At 40.8% G+C, this 16,725-nt stretch overlaps 1 protein-coding gene across 4 annotated transcripts in view; it reads right to left on the bottom strand.

The window, feature by feature from the left end:
- VCL (vinculin) overlaps positions 1-12,835 on the bottom strand; it is a 91,675-nt gene extending 78,840 nt beyond the window's left edge. For 2 of the 4 annotated variants that reach the window (XM_045522791.2, XM_010963148.3), the window contains exon 1: positions 12,550-12,835. In XM_045522791.2, the coding sequence (XP_045378747.1) occupies positions 12,550-12,717 (168 nt within the window). In that variant the 5' untranslated portion in view covers positions 12,718-12,835. The remainder of the gene's footprint in view (positions 1-12,549) is intronic. The other 2 variants (XM_045522792.2, XM_010963149.3) reach the window with 1 other exon arrangement.
- Positions 12,836-16,725: the final 3,890 nt, after the last annotated feature.

The raw sequence follows: 16,725 nt of genomic DNA, 5'->3' as shown, positions 1-16,725 counted from the left end.
GTATATGCCTACAATAGAATATTATTCCGTCTTTAAAAGGAAGGAAATTCTAACACATCAAATTTTAGAAGTCCCTTCCTATTCTCATCCTGGTATAAAGCTTTTGCAGTTTCTACACTCCAAGATCTTTTTCACCAAACCAAAAAAGTGAAAATAGAGGCAATCTTCTTTAAAAAGTATGATGAAACAAGAGACTCTAAACACTGACAAGGAGATTTTTTAAAAAATACAATTCTAGAAGTAAAAAATACTGTCATTTAAATTAAACATTTAGTGGATGGATTAAATGGCACATTAGACCCAGCTGCATGAAAATTAGCAAACTGGAAGAGCTAAAGAAATAACCAAATAGAAAATATAAACTGTTCAGAGACAAAGAGGATAGAGTGAGAAAATCCAGTATCTAATTCTACTTCCAAAGGGTGAGAATAAAAGGAAGCAAGAGGCAAAAATTCAAAGAGATAATGGCGAAGATTTTTCTACGACTGATAAAAGAAATCAGCCCTCAAAATTAAGGGGCACAAAAAAAATCCCAAGAAGGATAAATAAGATCTTAAAGACCCCAGGGAGAAAAAAATCATTACCTACAGCAAAATTACAATTAGACTGATGGCAGATTTGAATGCAGAAAACACAAGAATAATATTTCCAAAGTGCTGGGAAAAAAAAACTACTATGAGCCAAGTTTTGTATATCCAGTGAAATTATCTTTCAAAAAAGAAGACAAAATAAAGATATTTTCAGATAAATAAGAACTTCGAGTGTAAACTGCCCAGAGACCCAACTAAAGATACTAATGAAGGACAGACTTCAGGAAAAAGGGACATCTGGTCATCATTTCTCCTATACTTTAAAGAAAGTGGTAAACATGTAGGTAAATGGGGAGAAAAACAACTGAATAAGACAACAATAGTGCCTAATCTGTGGGGTGAAAAAAGAAGACAAATGAAATCTTAGAAAACTGTATATAAGAGGACAGAGGAATTTACAATGTTATATTATTCAGGCAGACAGTAAATATGCTAATTAATCTAAGATTTTTAAGTTAAATATGCATGTTAAAAAATTTCCAGAAAACCACAAGACTAGAAATAAGAGGTATACCTTCCTAAACCAGTTGTTATGGTTCCCTAACCCTCATGTTCAACTGTATTACTCCTATATACTGATAGATCATCTGAAATAGGTTCTATTCCTCCTTTTGGGCAAGAGATACTAAACTCTTGCAATATCCAGCCTAGTACTTAGTCATTAAACATTTTTTAAATTAATTTGGCTATTCCAGAACAAGATGAATTCTATTTCACAAATGCATCATACTTCTCAACTCTACACAGAAGGCTTGATTCAATTTATTTTAGTGACTACCCCTTCAGTTTTTTCTTTTTCATTAAATAGAACAGTGAATGCTTGGGATAAATCCCAAATCCTAAGCCCCAATTCTTGCTTCTAAATTGAGGGTAGAGGAGACACACTTTTACTCTCATTATTACTCCAACCAAAAGAGATATCAAACATAAACTTAGATGTCTGATTTAAATCATGGGAAATGCAGGCACCTAAACTGTGAGTGGTATTTTCCCCACAGTTGGTAAAACTGTATATTCCACAACATATGGAATTCTACTGAAAGCTTTCACTGGCACTTTGCCTTGTTGAGCAAAAGTTAGAAGTTATACTTAGATATAAAAAAAAAAAAACAACACTGCCTTTTCATTAGACTAACATTTAAACTATGACTTAAAAATCATGCGAAAGTGTATTAATATGTCTAACACTCACTGAGCTCTTAACTATGTGACAGGCATAGCTCTAAACATTTTTATGAACTCATTAATCTTCACAATAATACACTCCAAGTCATATACTAAGATTAGCTTTGTTTTACAGAAGAGGACTCTGAGAAACAAAAATTAAATACTTTCTCCAACGTTACATACTTTGCAGGTGTCAATCAACGGTGGGATTCAAACCTCAGGCATTTAGCTCTAGACCCTTTACTCATAACCATTACGTGACACTGCCTCCCAAGAGTCTTCCCATGTTTGTAGGCTAACATATCCATATCTCAAGTCTGACTTTGGTATTTGCTAATTCATATCAGGTGCACTTTGCCAAAGTTGAGTATTCTGTTCATTTGCAAAGCATCAAAACTAACAGAGAATTCCAAATCTGTGTTAAATTTTTTGGGGGGGTCGAGGGAAAGCAATTAGGCTTATATTTATTTATTTATTTAATGGTACTGGGGATCAAACCCAGAACCTTGTGCATCCTAAGCATGCACTCTACCCACTGAGCTATACCCTCCCCCCTCGTGTTATATTTTTATTTACACTTACATATTCTGTATAATCCTATGTTGGGCAGGATTATCCCCATCTGCACTCCAGGACTCTATGCCTGGAATTTATTCATTCAGGAAACATGAATTGGATGATCCTACTGCATGCAATACTCTGCACTAAGCAATGAGTTACAGCTGCTTTCCTAATTGGCAGTTAAATGTCACCGATTCACCCACAGCATGATCTACATTTTTCCAAAGAAGCATAAAACAGTTTGGAGTAGGGAAGCAGCAAATGGTCTTCCCACTTGTTCATTCAACAATTATTCCTCAAGACTCTACTACGTGCCAGGAACTCTGATGGGTGCTGAAAATACTGGCTCTGCCATGTTGGCCCCTGGGGCTCTAGTTGGGGAAAGATGTTAAAGAAGTAATAATCACACAAATAATTGCTTACAACTATGAAAAGCACAATAAGGAAAAAAAAATAAATAAGAGAGGGAACTAACATAGTTTTGGAGGTAGAATCAGGGACAGTGTCCCAAAAAAATTGACATTTAATATGGAAGTCAAGGGTTAGTAGAAATTACCAAGCAAAGAACAGAAGAGTGGTTCAGGCAGAGGAAAAAGCACATGTGAAGGCCCACAAGAAGCACTGTGCTTTGCAGACAAGGAAAATCCAGTGTGCCCAGAGAACCACAAGAAGAGGGCAGCTGAAGCCAATGCTCAAAAGTCTTTTCCTGACCGTGACGCCCACAATCTGCCTGTTCTGCTGCTGGCCCACTCACATTTTCTCCATGGCTCCAAAGAATAAAAACTGTACATAGAGTACAAGCACACAATCTTTTAAAATAAATCATTTAAATTTTGCAACAATTTCACTGGTGGAGAAGATGCAGATAAGGTAAATCATTTATAAGATCATAAATTTCATCTGTATTTTAACAACTTGGGGCCAGAGACTGCATCTTATATAGCCTACCGTCGTTTGGAACGTGATGTACATACTAGCTTGTGATAACTAATTTTGCTATTTGGGGAGAAGAGCAGTAGAATAAGAAATTTTAGTTTTACCAGAGATTAACCAGCACATTCATATACCCTTATCTATTTGAATTAAATGAATAAAAACATGTTGTCCACCTTACATATAAAAGACGAGCCAAGCCAGTTGTCAAGGGATGGGGTGGGGACAGAGAGAAGGCTGGAAATCCAGGGAAACTACATAACAGAGGTTCCTCAACTCTCAACTCTGAGAACAAATGTACCATTTTTCCTTTTTTCACAGAAAGCCGACTTGTGGGAATAAGTTAAGCTTATTTCAAAAGAAGGAATGACTTTGGCTTGGCTTGTGGCCAACTGCAATAAAATTCAGCCACTTTACCCTTAAAAGTCATTCAACTGGAAATCTTATCAGTGGGGAATTCTCTAAGGGCCAAAGACTCTATTTTCTGCAACTTAAAGACATTTATAAACATTTTTAGTTCTAAGATTCACTACCTCTCATTCTCTGTACATACACACCTCCTGTACTCATACCAGTCCAATGAGCTGACTTCTGATAGGAGTGACAGATTTTTTGTGAATCTAAAGGTCCAAATATGTAACCAAACACAATAGAATAACATTTGTGAATCTTCGTTTCTTTTTGTGATTACATAGGCATCTGTATATAGCAGCATTTGAGGACAGGAAAAGAGAATCCCCAGGCCATCCCATGGAGGAAGGAGATAGTGAGCTATCCTTGTCATCATGAAAGAGCCTAGAATGACCAGTGGGAATAGTGAGTACCAAAGCACAACACACTTATCAAAGGAATACCGTGAGCCAGGGACTGGGATAAACATAGCACCCAGAATATCAAGAAGAATGTAAGCCAGTCCTTGCCCTCCAGAAACCAACAGTCTTAAAGGGAGACACCCTAGGGAGTTGGGAGGGAGGGGAAAACACAAACACAATCAAATCAATCATCCAAAGGCTGATGCCCTGCAGTACAAGGACGCAAAGTCTACAAAGCTTTACCAAGGGACTGGAAAGAAGGTGATGAATCCCCAACTTCCCATGTCGAATGACACAAGTCCCCTTTTATCCACGACTGTATCATACTCTATCCCTCTGTCTGCACATAATGTACATACTTAAACATATTTAATCAACTTAAAGACCCCCATACTTTTAACAAGTATACTGAGATTAGACGTTCTCTCAGGATCTAGTCCATCATTTTGAAGTTATTTCATTCCACACTTACTAAACCAGCAGTTAGCTAAATACAGAATGGCTCCCTACACAGCACAAGACAGAGAAAGTCAGGGGGTGTTGAAACAGACTGGCTTTCCTCACTTTTCTTTCCAAATTCTTGAGCAGGAAAGTGAATTTAAGGGTTTGGGGGAGGGTGGGTGTTAATGGTGAAAAAGGATATGAGATGCTGCATCTATATATAGTTAAATTTGTATTTATAGCTAGGTAAACACAAACTGGTTTGGAGCAGAGAGAAAAGACAAAAAGACAAACCAAGTTCAAATAGACTGAAAAGGGCTGAGAAACAGAAGATTGTGACTAAAGATAGATTTTTATAAATTTCAACACCAAAAATGTAATATTTTTGTAACAAGAAAAAATTTGTTCTTTTTGAAAGACTATATGAAGCCTCAACGTGACAAAAAATAATTACTGGTAGTGTGTTGTTCACTAATATTATTTAGTGTTAAATGAAAGATAAAACAAGTGAACAAAAATCCCCTACTTATATATTTATCTCAACTTTCTTTCCTAATAAACCCTTTTGTAAATTATTAAGAAACAGGTAAGATAGCCTTCCTCTCCATAACCATTCCCAGTGGAACCTGAATAAATACAAAAATGACAGAAAAAAACCAGAGAAGCAGGCACCTGGATAACTCAAAACTTACGTTACACAAACTTAACTATACGGCCCAATACACCCAAACACGTACTGCAAGAATTCTACGGGTCCAATGGACAAGGAACAGAAAGACAGACGAAAGCCTCCAATGGGAGGTCCTTCCTCCCACATATCAACTTTCATCTCTGGGTGTGTCAGAGTCCTATTACAGATTCGAACTTCACTCCTTAAAGCTCACTCTCAAGTATTTATACTGCACAGCACTGAAGGCTGTTGAAGCTTAAAAAAGACAAAGCTGAAATTTATGTTTTCTTCTTCTAGTTTCATCTAGATGGCAAGGTTTAAGGGCAGAGCTGCCTGAAAGCAATACGAATGGATAGAACGGCCCCTCCCCAGCAACAGTCCTGTGCACAGAGCATTATCCCAGAGAGAAACCTTGCTGTGATACCAGCTAACCTCTGACATTTGCTCTTTATGGACTGCTACTTCTTTTGATACTGCTCTAATGCTGGTTTATTATGTAAAAATATAAGCCACTGTCATGACCATGACATAAGGTTCAGTGGAAAAGGCTGGGCCCAGATCAACCAGAAAGCAAAAAAGCAGCAGATCAACTTTATGATATCTTTGTCTCCTGCCATACGGTTCAGGGAAATAAAGATCTTTTAATGAGGAATTCATGACTCATAGTCTGATACCACATAGTCTATAACCAGCAGAGCTCCAAATAATATATCAACACCTGGTCTAAATCATTAAATTTTAAAAAGACATTCTCAATTCAAAAAGAATGCAAAATCCCAATGCCACTTTCAGATAGGAGACAACATATTCTCACATTATGAATTTAGTAAGTGGCCTGCATAGTTGAAATGACTCTGAAACAGAGAACCACAACCCAAAATAGCCTGGACACTTTTGTTATCTCAAACAATGGGCAGTTAGCCATTCATTCCTCCCTCTTAGTATATATTCTACTTGTTTCAGACAAAGCCCATTATAAATTTGATGAGACTGTTCAAATACAGATTACATCTATGAAAGCATTTTATAAACTATAAAGGATTGTACAAATATTCTTATTGTTCACCTTATTAATTTTTCCTTAAGATAGGAATTTATATGTTCATTTTAAAAACTGGAAAATACAGAATATTAAGGGAAAACAATCACCAGATGTTTGCAAGCTGGGGATGGAAAATATCTGTTGCACAAAAATTCCTATTACAATATTTTGCACATAAAAAGAAAGAAATGCTATATATATATGTTTATTTGGGGAAAAAGAAGTTCTACTGCACACCTATGACCAGCCTGACACTGGAAACAAAGGAGCAAACACAATAGACATGGTCCCTGCCAGGGAGAAACCTACAATCCAGTGGAGAAGACAAACCCTGACCAAGTATGATGACTGTCACAGGAGAACAAATGCATGCTATGCTAGACTGTAGCCTGCGGATAATGAAGAAATTCCGACCCTATCCTCTTCCTAAGTGCACCAGCATAAGGCCAGGAATTTGTCAGAAAGCTTTTAAAATAATAAATAATAATAATAAATAATAAATAATAAATAAATAAATAAATAAAATATATAAATATATATATATATATGCAGCAATTAAGTAAGTATATAAAATGACTAGACTACTTTTTGAATAAATATACAAGAAACATTAAAACCCAAATAAGTCCCCCCCATCTCCATAAAAGCAGTCACCTTAATGCTGCCCTTACTCCTGGACTGTAACAAAAGGAGTCAACTTAAGATACTGGGGTTGACACCACAGGACTTTAACTTTTATTTTGTCCCTAAAATGTAACTTTTATTTTGTCTGTAAAATATAAAAGAACTTTTATTTTTATTATCGTTATACCAGTGCTGTTTATAAAAGAGCTTTAGAAAAGCCCAACCTTCCACTGTGTCAATATATAGAAACAAATATTTAAGTTGGGGCTCCATTAAAATTACAAACATACAATCTCCAAAACTCTTCCCTTTCTCAATCATATGAGCAAATATTCAGTATCATAGGAACAAAGTCCCATTCGTGTCTCTCTTTTGATCTAAAGACAGAATCTTTCAAATGAAACTTCATGATTCCTCAAGAATGCACAAACCTACTTTAAATACTATTTAAATAGAAATCCTACAAAGCTACTTTAAATACTACTTAGTTCTAATAGGCTTCAAGCCAAGCAGCCATATATACTATAAAATGTCTTTATCTGTTTTGTAGGCATAAATACTTTGTGCTGATCTGTATCTATTCTTTATTTTTTTAATGCTACAAAATTGAACGTCACTGTGAAACAGAACCCTACCTTCACATCATTTTTTTCATATAGGCCCTTCACACAGGCCATGCCAAAGCCAGGCTTCAAACGGGTAACCTTGCCAGGTCCAGGACAAATGGAAACTAACAGCATTCTTCTTGCTTCTGATTCAAGGTGGAAAACTTCCACTGATATTTAACAACTTTGCTCTAAGTGAACAAATAATCGTGGAGTCAAAAAAGCAGAGGATCCAGAGTATGAGAAACAGAGTTTGACTCCAAGCTCCACCACTAACTGTGCCACTGTGGGCAGGTTACTTAATTTCTCTGATCTACATACAGTATCCTCACCTGTAAAATTGGGACCATAGCAATACCTACCTTAAAGGATTGCTGAGATTATATATATGAAAGCATTTTATAAGCTATAAAGGATTATACAAATACTCTTATTATTTACTCTATTAATTTTTCCTTAATATGGGAATTTATATGTCCATTTGAAAAACTGGAAACTACAGATTAAGGAAAAAAATCACCCACAGGCCTGTCACCCAAACATCATTGTTATTTATTTTAACTGAAATAAGTCCAATATCAACCAAAAGAAATTAAAGAATACTTTCAGATGTTAATACAGATGATTTACAAATGACAAAATTGCTGAGCTCTTTTTAAGAGCAGAACAGTCTTTGCCATCTATCAGTTTAAAGTAAAGACAATGCTGCTATTTGTCCCAGAGCTGGTCCCAACAGGGTATGATATACGGGTGAGGCTCATAAAAGTCAAGGGCACAAAAACTCCCAAAATAAATATTTCATGAGCCCCAGGAGGAGTTGCAACACATGCCCTCAGATGCAATGGAAAAGGCAATGTCTGAACCCCATTAATAAAACTGGCATGACTATATGGTCACAAAGACTGAGATTTCTATGGGCCATTTCAATGCGGGAAAAAAAGACAAATTTATATACCATGCTACAAGACGGGCAGTCTAAGAGTTCGGAATTTTTCACACTGCTTACTGAACCCTCCCCTTGGAACTTGTACCCCTCCTCTATTTTTTCCTTTCCCATCCTTCTTTCTCCTAGGCCAGCTCCTTGTTTTCTTATTGTATCAGAATCACTGTGTTGAAATGGCCTTCTTTTATCCAATGGAATATTATTCAGCAACAAAAAGGAGTGGATTTCTGATACATACTACACCATGGATGAACCGTGAAAACATTATGCTAAGTGAAAGAAGTCAGACACAAAAGGCCACATATTTTATGATTCCATTTATATGAAATATCCAGAATAGGCAAATCTAGAGACAGAAAGTAGATTGGTGGTTGCATATGGTGGGGGTGGTGGGGAATGGGAGAGAATGAGTGATAGCTAATAGGTATGAAGTTTCTTTCTGAGGGGACAAAATGTCCTAAAATTAGTTGTAGTGATATTGCAGAACTCTAAATATACTAAAAAAAAACACTGGATTGTACATTTTAAATGAACGAATTGTGTGGTATGTGAATTATACATCAAAAAGCTGTTTTAAAAAAAAAAAAGGTCTTGTTCAGGATCCCGAGTTGAAAAAAGGACATGCAAATAAATATTCACATCCTATTCTCTCCCTAAGTGTGGGGTAAAAGTGATGACTCAGTTGTGATTATATATACATATATATAGTGACCAGACTACTTTTGTTTAACATAAATGAAAAATTGTAAATTCAGCAGAGTCTTGCTTAATGATGCCCTCAGTCAAAACTTGATCCTTAGATTCTCAATGATCCTGTGCCTTTGTCTGAGTTCTTTCCACTCCTAACGCCCTTCTTACCACATCTTTAAATGTTCAAATCCCACCCATCTTTAAAGCCAGTTCAAATGTCACCTCTTCTAAGAAGCTGTCCCCATGCTCTTATGAAAAGGAAACTTACCTTCCTCTGAACTTCCATGGTACTTCTCTTCCTCCAAGCCACTTAGGACTTTCAACCCAGTATTATATTTACTCTGCCCAGTATCATACTTATTGCTTTGACATTAAAAGGGGGGCTCAATAAATACCTATTTGATCAGTGGATAACTACTGTTTAACAATGCAGAATTTCATCTTCACCTGGTAAATTTTAATTTTGGAAAGGTCCAAAAGTCATTTAGACTCAGGAATGGTACACAAAGTAGCAGAGATAAGGAATGCACACTTCAGATAAAATTTTCTTCACCAAAATCAAATTAATTTGACATATGTTTGTAAATAATCTGTAAGAAATTCCCAAAGAGAAGCACTGGAATAAGGATATAATCTCCCATGATAACTGAAAAAAAAAATGTGAACTGCATAAATTCCAAAACATTTGTTCAAAAATTAGTTTCATTATTTTATAGTAATATTGCATTTTTTTTTCTGAGAGTTCTATTAACAAGCTCGACTAATTCTTCTTCTACTATATTTCTAATACTGTTCTAATTCCTGATCCATTTTCCCTGTCACACCCTAAGTCCAGGCCTTCGTTTTCTTCATGACCAACCAATTTTAAAAGTCTCCTAATTTATTTCCCTTCCCATAGTTGCATCTTCCCTTCCACAATACTTATCAAGCCACCCCACGTGCCAATGTTGAGGGGAGCATCTGGAGAGCACACACTTATCAGACAAGGCTGGTTCTCCAGACACAATCTAGCTGGGAACTTGACAGGATTCATCACAGTACTCAGCATATATATATATATAATTGCCACAACTGACACCCAGAATTCCAAGCAATGAGCAGGTCCTCTGGCTTCTCTACAACACAATCTATACAGTCTCCCTCCCACACTGCCCTCATCCTCTCCTGCCCACTCTCTTTGTTCATCTTACTGGACTTCTGTTAAACTGCCCATATGGCATGCACCAACTTGATCTTAGTTTCTTTCCAACTTGCCTCCTGAGCTAGCCAAGACAATCAACTTGCTGTAACTTAGAAGTGTCGTACTCACAAGCACCAGTGTTCATGACTAGTTATCAGCCCAATCCCCCCCCCCCACTATCTCTCTGCTAACTCCTATCTACCTCCAATCTCAAGTCCCTTCTTTTGTAATGTATTGGGAAGTATGTAACTATACATAATTTTGTTTTCAGCTTATGGCTGGTCTCTCTCTCTTTTTTTTTTTTTTGCATTTGTCTGTCAGTATCTAGTACAGTGTTTTCCTAACTAAGGGAGTGTATCACAGCCACCTATGAAGCTTCCTAAAAACTCAAAGGCCTCCACCAGACCCCCTGAAGAGCTCCTCAGTAAGTCTGGGGTGGGAGCTGGACATCTCTATTTCTAAAAAGCCCCACTGCTGATTCAGATGCACATCTCAACCTGAGAACCACTGATTTATTAAAATGCTCCCCACAAAGCAGACATTCAATTCTTATTAATTCATGCACTGAAGCTCATAAATAACTTTTTTCTAAATAGCCTAACCAGATATCAGCCCCTAGACTACAGTAGCTCTGTTCCAAGTGCAACATGTGGTTTTAAGATTTCATTTCCTGAAGTACTCCTTGGAGGGACACTATTACCTTGTCTCTTTACATTGTTTCCTATTTGTTGAAAAATGGAGGCCTGGAATGCAGCCATGTTAGACACCACTACATAAGAATGTACTCTGGAGTCCTAGATTAAACTTAGTTACAAAAAGAACAAGAACAATGTAGAACTAGACGTTTTGAATGAATACAGTATTCTTTCTGAATAGAGTCTTACTAAACCCACACAGAAGGCAGATGAGGAATCTGGTCTGTACTGTCCTCCTGGTTACCAGTCTACTGAACAGTGGAGGGGCCCCGAAGACTGAGCCAGACTTTCAGCTGCTGAAAGGCCTCCAGTGCATTAAAGTGCTCTAATCAGATAAGTAACCCAAGCCCCACCCAGACCCACAGTTGCCTCCCAGCCTCCTAACTACCCTGACACACTATTTACACAGCTCAAGGGGGAAACAGTATGAACTTTTTCCAAAGTTGTTCCTCACAGGCAGCAGCAGTCTGAGTCACCCACTCAGTGTAGGAAAGAAAAGTGTGATATTAGCCAGCGGAGTGTTGGGAGTTTGGTCACAGCACCTCTTTTCCTATTTCAGAAATGGACTCCGCCTCCTCCAGGAACCACCTCGGTTATTAGTCACAGCTGTGGGCTACATGGGTCTGCAGAGCCACTTAGGCATCTAGGAAAGTTGTGTTTCGGGGAGGAGACGCCCCGTCCTTTCCTCCGGCAGGGGCCGCAGATCCCAGATTCCACAGGCCTCTCCCAGCAGCTCCATCTTGCTTCCTGCCAGGAGGAGGGGCCGAGGAGGAGGGTCCCCGAGTCTGGAAAGGCCCCAGTGGGAGGAAGCCGTTTGACAGCAGGTAGAAGCCAGGTGGAAATCTCCACGGGAGGGGGTTGAAAATTAAAAACAGCTGGGTTAAGCGAAAGGGGAAAAGGGATTATTCGAGGTCCTGAATAACTGCATAAAGAAACTACCCGGTGTTTGTAAGTGCCGGAGGTGTGAGCAGAAGTAGAATGTCCAGGAAGGGAGGAAACAGAGACGAGTGGCCAGTTAAGACAAGTGGACAAAAGGGCTGGACGCGGGGAACGCTGGGGAGGGGTGGTGGGTGAAGCGGGTCTCAAGGCGAGGGGTAGAAGTATTAGAAAGGAGAACGACGTGGCTCAAAGAATCTCTGGAAGGAAAGGCAGTGTATCAGTAGAAGAACCCGGCAGCCCAGAAGCCAGACTGGGGAGGCCTAAGCAGGAGCTGAGAGCAAGGCTGTCAACGCGAGGGGAGACAGCCCGCTGACGGAAAGGGGCTATCCGACATCCTAATACCAATCATTTATTGAGCGCTTACTATGGGTCTTACAGCTGCGCTAGGCACTTTATAAACACCACCTCGCCAAACCTTCACAGCAAACCCGTATTATTATGATTGCCCCCATTTTATAGATGAGGAAACTGAAGCCCAGAGAGGTGCAGGGGCTTGCTCAAGGTCACAGCACGGGGGAGTCAGGATTCAAACCCGTGGCGGTCTGGCTTCAGAGCCCCCGCGCAAAGCCACAGGCAGCGAAAAGGAGCCGCGAGGCGGGCTGGGATCCCAGGGACGTGTCCCGCCCCCGTTCACCATCCCAGGCCCAGCGCGCTCACCCGAACGAGGTTGCTGACGGCCGCTTGCACGGCGGCCACAGGCGCAGTGAGGTCAGGGATGGCTTTGCCGTCCACCTCGCCTTCCTCGTGCATGATCACCAGGTGCGAGATCTGCTGCGCCACCGGCTCCAGGATGCTCTCGATCGTGCGTGTATGAAACACCGGCATCGCGGCGGCTAGCGGGGCGGCGAACCGCAGACTACAGAAAACTGAGAACGGCTGGACCGGGAACCCGCGGAGAGACGGACTCCGAGCAGCGACTACGGAGTCCGGGCTTCCCTCAGCGTAACCAGCCTCCCGGGTGCCCCGCCCCCTCGCGTCGCCGCGCCCAATGGCAGCGCCTCTCAGAGCCGGGCCGCCACACCTATTGGTCCCGCTTCGAGATGCTCCGCCCCCGCAACCGCGCCGCCAAGACCCCGCCCCGCCCCCATTCCCAAGGGAGGGGCCTGGGACTGGGGCTGCGCCACAGGGATTGCGACCGGATTCCCGAGCCCTAACGCCGGGCGCTCCTTATAAGGGCATGGTGGGAACGGAGCGTGCGGCTGGAGTCGGGGGCCCCGCCCCCCGGGGCCGCCTCCCGCCTCTGCTCTGCAGAGCTCCGCCCCTCTGCAGAATCACCTCAGCGGGGCGGGGTCTCCTCACCTCGGGCGGTGCTGGAATCTGACCTATAGGTCTCCCTGCCAGCTCCCAAACTTTTCCTGTCATACGATGCCCTCAAAATACTCTTTCCATTTCTCTCAGTAATACGTTCGAACAACAATGAGGCACAGAGATACATGAGCGTCTCATTCATTCACATACACATTCCACCCACTCCCATCCTTAAGAGATACTCACTGTTGACAGTTTGGTGTGCAGGCTTCTAGACCTTTCTCTACTTGCTTTCTTGTACACATATATTTTCTACGTGAGTGGGATTAAACATTTTCCTGAAACTTGATACTTTCTCCCCTTAATTAAAATTCCCTGGTTATCTCACTATTGGTAAATATAGGTCTAGAGCTACCTCATTCTTTTTAAAGGCTGCATGGTATTCCATTGCATGAAATCAAACAATTTCCTAATAATAGACATTTCGGTTGGATTCTGTTCTTTGCTATTAGAAAAACAATTACGAATGAACATCATGGGACTTGCCTCTCTGTTGTGCACATGTGTATTTATTTAGAATCTAAAAATGAAGTGAAAATGCAAAAATATGTGCATTTTACATTTTGATGGATAAGACCAAATTGTCTAATTCAATCACAGCATGCTTTGTAGAAGACATCTTGTAAATGTCTTCCTCACCTCAAAATCTCTTTTGTCTAAACTTCCCCATTCCAAGACAAAACACTTTCATGAGTACCTCCAAGCGGAAGATGGTCTAGTCAAATGAAAATATTTCTCAAGTTTCCACATTTCTCAAGAGACTAAACTATGTGTGTTGCCCTGTGCAATTTTTGTCCAGTATTATATATATATGTATTTTACATATATAATATTATATATATATATAATCTCCTCTGTTTCTGCTGTGTATATTATCAAATTCTGCACTTTTCCTTCTCATAATACTTTCATTTTGTTGTTGTTGCTCACATGTCCATATAGGCAATGGATTTCTTTATCTCTCAATTTTAAGCTAACATTTATTTGGTACTCTTTAAATTCTAAGAAACTTAGAATTTGGTACTTGGTAATTTATAAGATTACACATAGGATCAGCTATTTAATTTGTGGGGCCCAGTGCAAAACAAAAATGTGGATCAGGAAGTAGGAGAAAGCACTGTTAAATATACTAAAGTGTAGAGCTTATTCCTTCCTTTGATGGTCTTTCAACCTGTCATGGTATTTCGTATTTACTAGTTAATGTCACACTCCTTGGGCAGGGGATACTTTGTGGATGAGTTCAGGTCCCCCTCCCCCCACAGGAATTTGGGAGCCCATGCAGCTCACTGGCTGCCTGAAGCCTCCTCCTGCCGGTTGCTGGACTGACATGCTATTCCCAGCTAGGGACAAGGAGACCCAGCCAGGCATCTCCCCTTCCCACAGGCCTCCCTTCCCAATCAACAGCAAATGGGTGACCTCCAAAGGTATTACAACCTCCACCCTGAGACTCTCTCGGTAACTGGATCAAGGAAGGCAAGAGGCTCACCCCCACCAACTGAAGTGGCATTGATAGATTGGATTGAGTATGGCCACCTCCTTGTCTTACCCCTAGACATCATGGGTAGCATACACAGAGCCTTGGCCAAGGCAGAGCAGAAGGCAGAAGTGGTCACTGAACAGGAGCTGGGGAGGCTGGGTGGGGTCAGGAGGCCAGAGCTTGGGAGAGTAAGCTGCTGAAAACCCACCAAGGGAGGTGGTGGAAGGTAGGGCCACGCAGAAGCTGAAGCTCCAAGCCCCCCAGTGCACATTCCAGTTGTCCCATTGGACTTCTCGTCTAAAATACAAACTCAAAGATAAAATTAAGAATCAAGACAGTGACTGCAGAGCATTGGACCCCAAATATGAAGTTCTTCTGAACTTCTGGGGCCCTGTGTAGCTATACTGATTGCATACCCACAAACCTATTCCTAGTTAACACAGCTGGTTACCTAGGTCTGACCAGGACTGATTCTTAATTACTAAACAGCTCCTTGGGACCTCCAATTTCACCTGGAGCCGCTTATCAAAACTAGTAAGGGGGTGGATATAGCTCAGTGGCAGAGCAGATGCTTAGCATGCACGAGGGTCCTGGGTTCAATCCCCAGCACCTCCATTAAAAATTTTAAAAACTAATAGAAATTTTGTCTAGTCTTAACACATCTACCAAAGCTGTTTTCTCTGCTTGTTATTTCACATTAGTAGTAGTAGCACTGGGGTGATGGAACTATATGCAATTTGTTTCCTGTGATCCTCATTCTGCCTCCACTTTGTTGATTGTATACTCACATGAAGTTTAACATGTTCTTCTGTCCTGTAAATTTCCTGCAAATTGGCAGCAAGATTCAGGGGCTTGATCACACAGTAGTCTTTTCACTGTAACATGTCGTCTCTGCCTGCAACTCTTGTAATCCAGGATCCTCCTAACTGGCCATATTAGCCTCCCTAAAAGACCACATCACACATCCAGCTGATGTGTTCCCCTCCATCCACATCCATATCCACTTCTGTCCCACTTCCTCCCCTACAATTCACATGAACCCTCTAAAATCTTCCATGGCACCTCTTAACACACGTTAGCATCAGTGCCTCCACAGACTGGACTCAGATCAAACTTACTGCCTTCTGCTTCCCCCCAGACCCACAGACAGGCAAGTTAAACAGTGCAGAGAGCACAGGCTCGAAGTCATCCAGAGCTCAACCTGTGATCCCAGCTTTTCAACTTAATTGGGACTGAAATCTGGCAAGAGGCTTTTCTTCTCTCTGCCTGAATTTTGTTCCTTGTAAAAGTGAAATAATATCACCCTCATAGAGCTGATATAAGGATTGGTGAATGAATTTGTGTAAAGCACCCAGGAGACCTCAGTAAAAGGGAGCTATTATTATTATTATTGGAGGCTCCACAAACAGACATAGTCACCATCTCCAGAAATTCCCGGTGGACTTTCACTTTTGAGCTTTTGCCTACATTTCTTTCCCGCCTAGAAAGCTCTCTCTGCTTGTCTCTGTCTTAGCTAGTGTGGTTGGTAAAATTCTGAGATGTCCCCATAGATTTCCCACCCCTGGTGTAATCCCCAGGACTGTGACTACAATGGATTTTACTTCCATGATTAGATGATGTTATACAGACCAGTTGAATTTAAGACAAGGAGATTATCCAGGCAGGCCTGACCGAATCACGTTAGCTCCTTTAAAGCAGAGAGTTTTCTCCAGCTGGTCACATAAGAGTAGATTGAAAATTAGAAGCCCAAGAAGGATTTGACAAGCTGTTGCTGGGTTCAAAGATGCTGGAGGCTATACATCAAGGGATGCAGGCAGCCTCCAGGAGCTGAGCCCGGCCCCTGGTTGACAGACAAAAGGAAAACAGGGACCTCGTTCCCACAGCCGCCTGGACAGAACTGAATTCTGCCAACAAGAAGAGTGATCTTGGAAACAGATTTTCCCCAGAGCTTCCAGATGAGAACTCAGTCCAGTTGGCACCTTGATTATAGCCTTGGGATACTGAGCAGAGAACCCAGCCACACCATGCAGAACTTCTGACATATATGA

Source organism: Camelus bactrianus, chromosome 11 (assembly GCF_048773025.1).
Source record: "Camelus bactrianus isolate YW-2024 breed Bactrian camel chromosome 11, ASM4877302v1, whole genome shotgun sequence".
Lineage (NCBI taxonomy): Eukaryota > Metazoa > Chordata > Mammalia > Artiodactyla > Camelidae > Camelus > Camelus bactrianus.
Note: the sequence above shows the minus strand (reverse complement) of the source record. Positions and strands in the feature narration are given on the sequence as shown.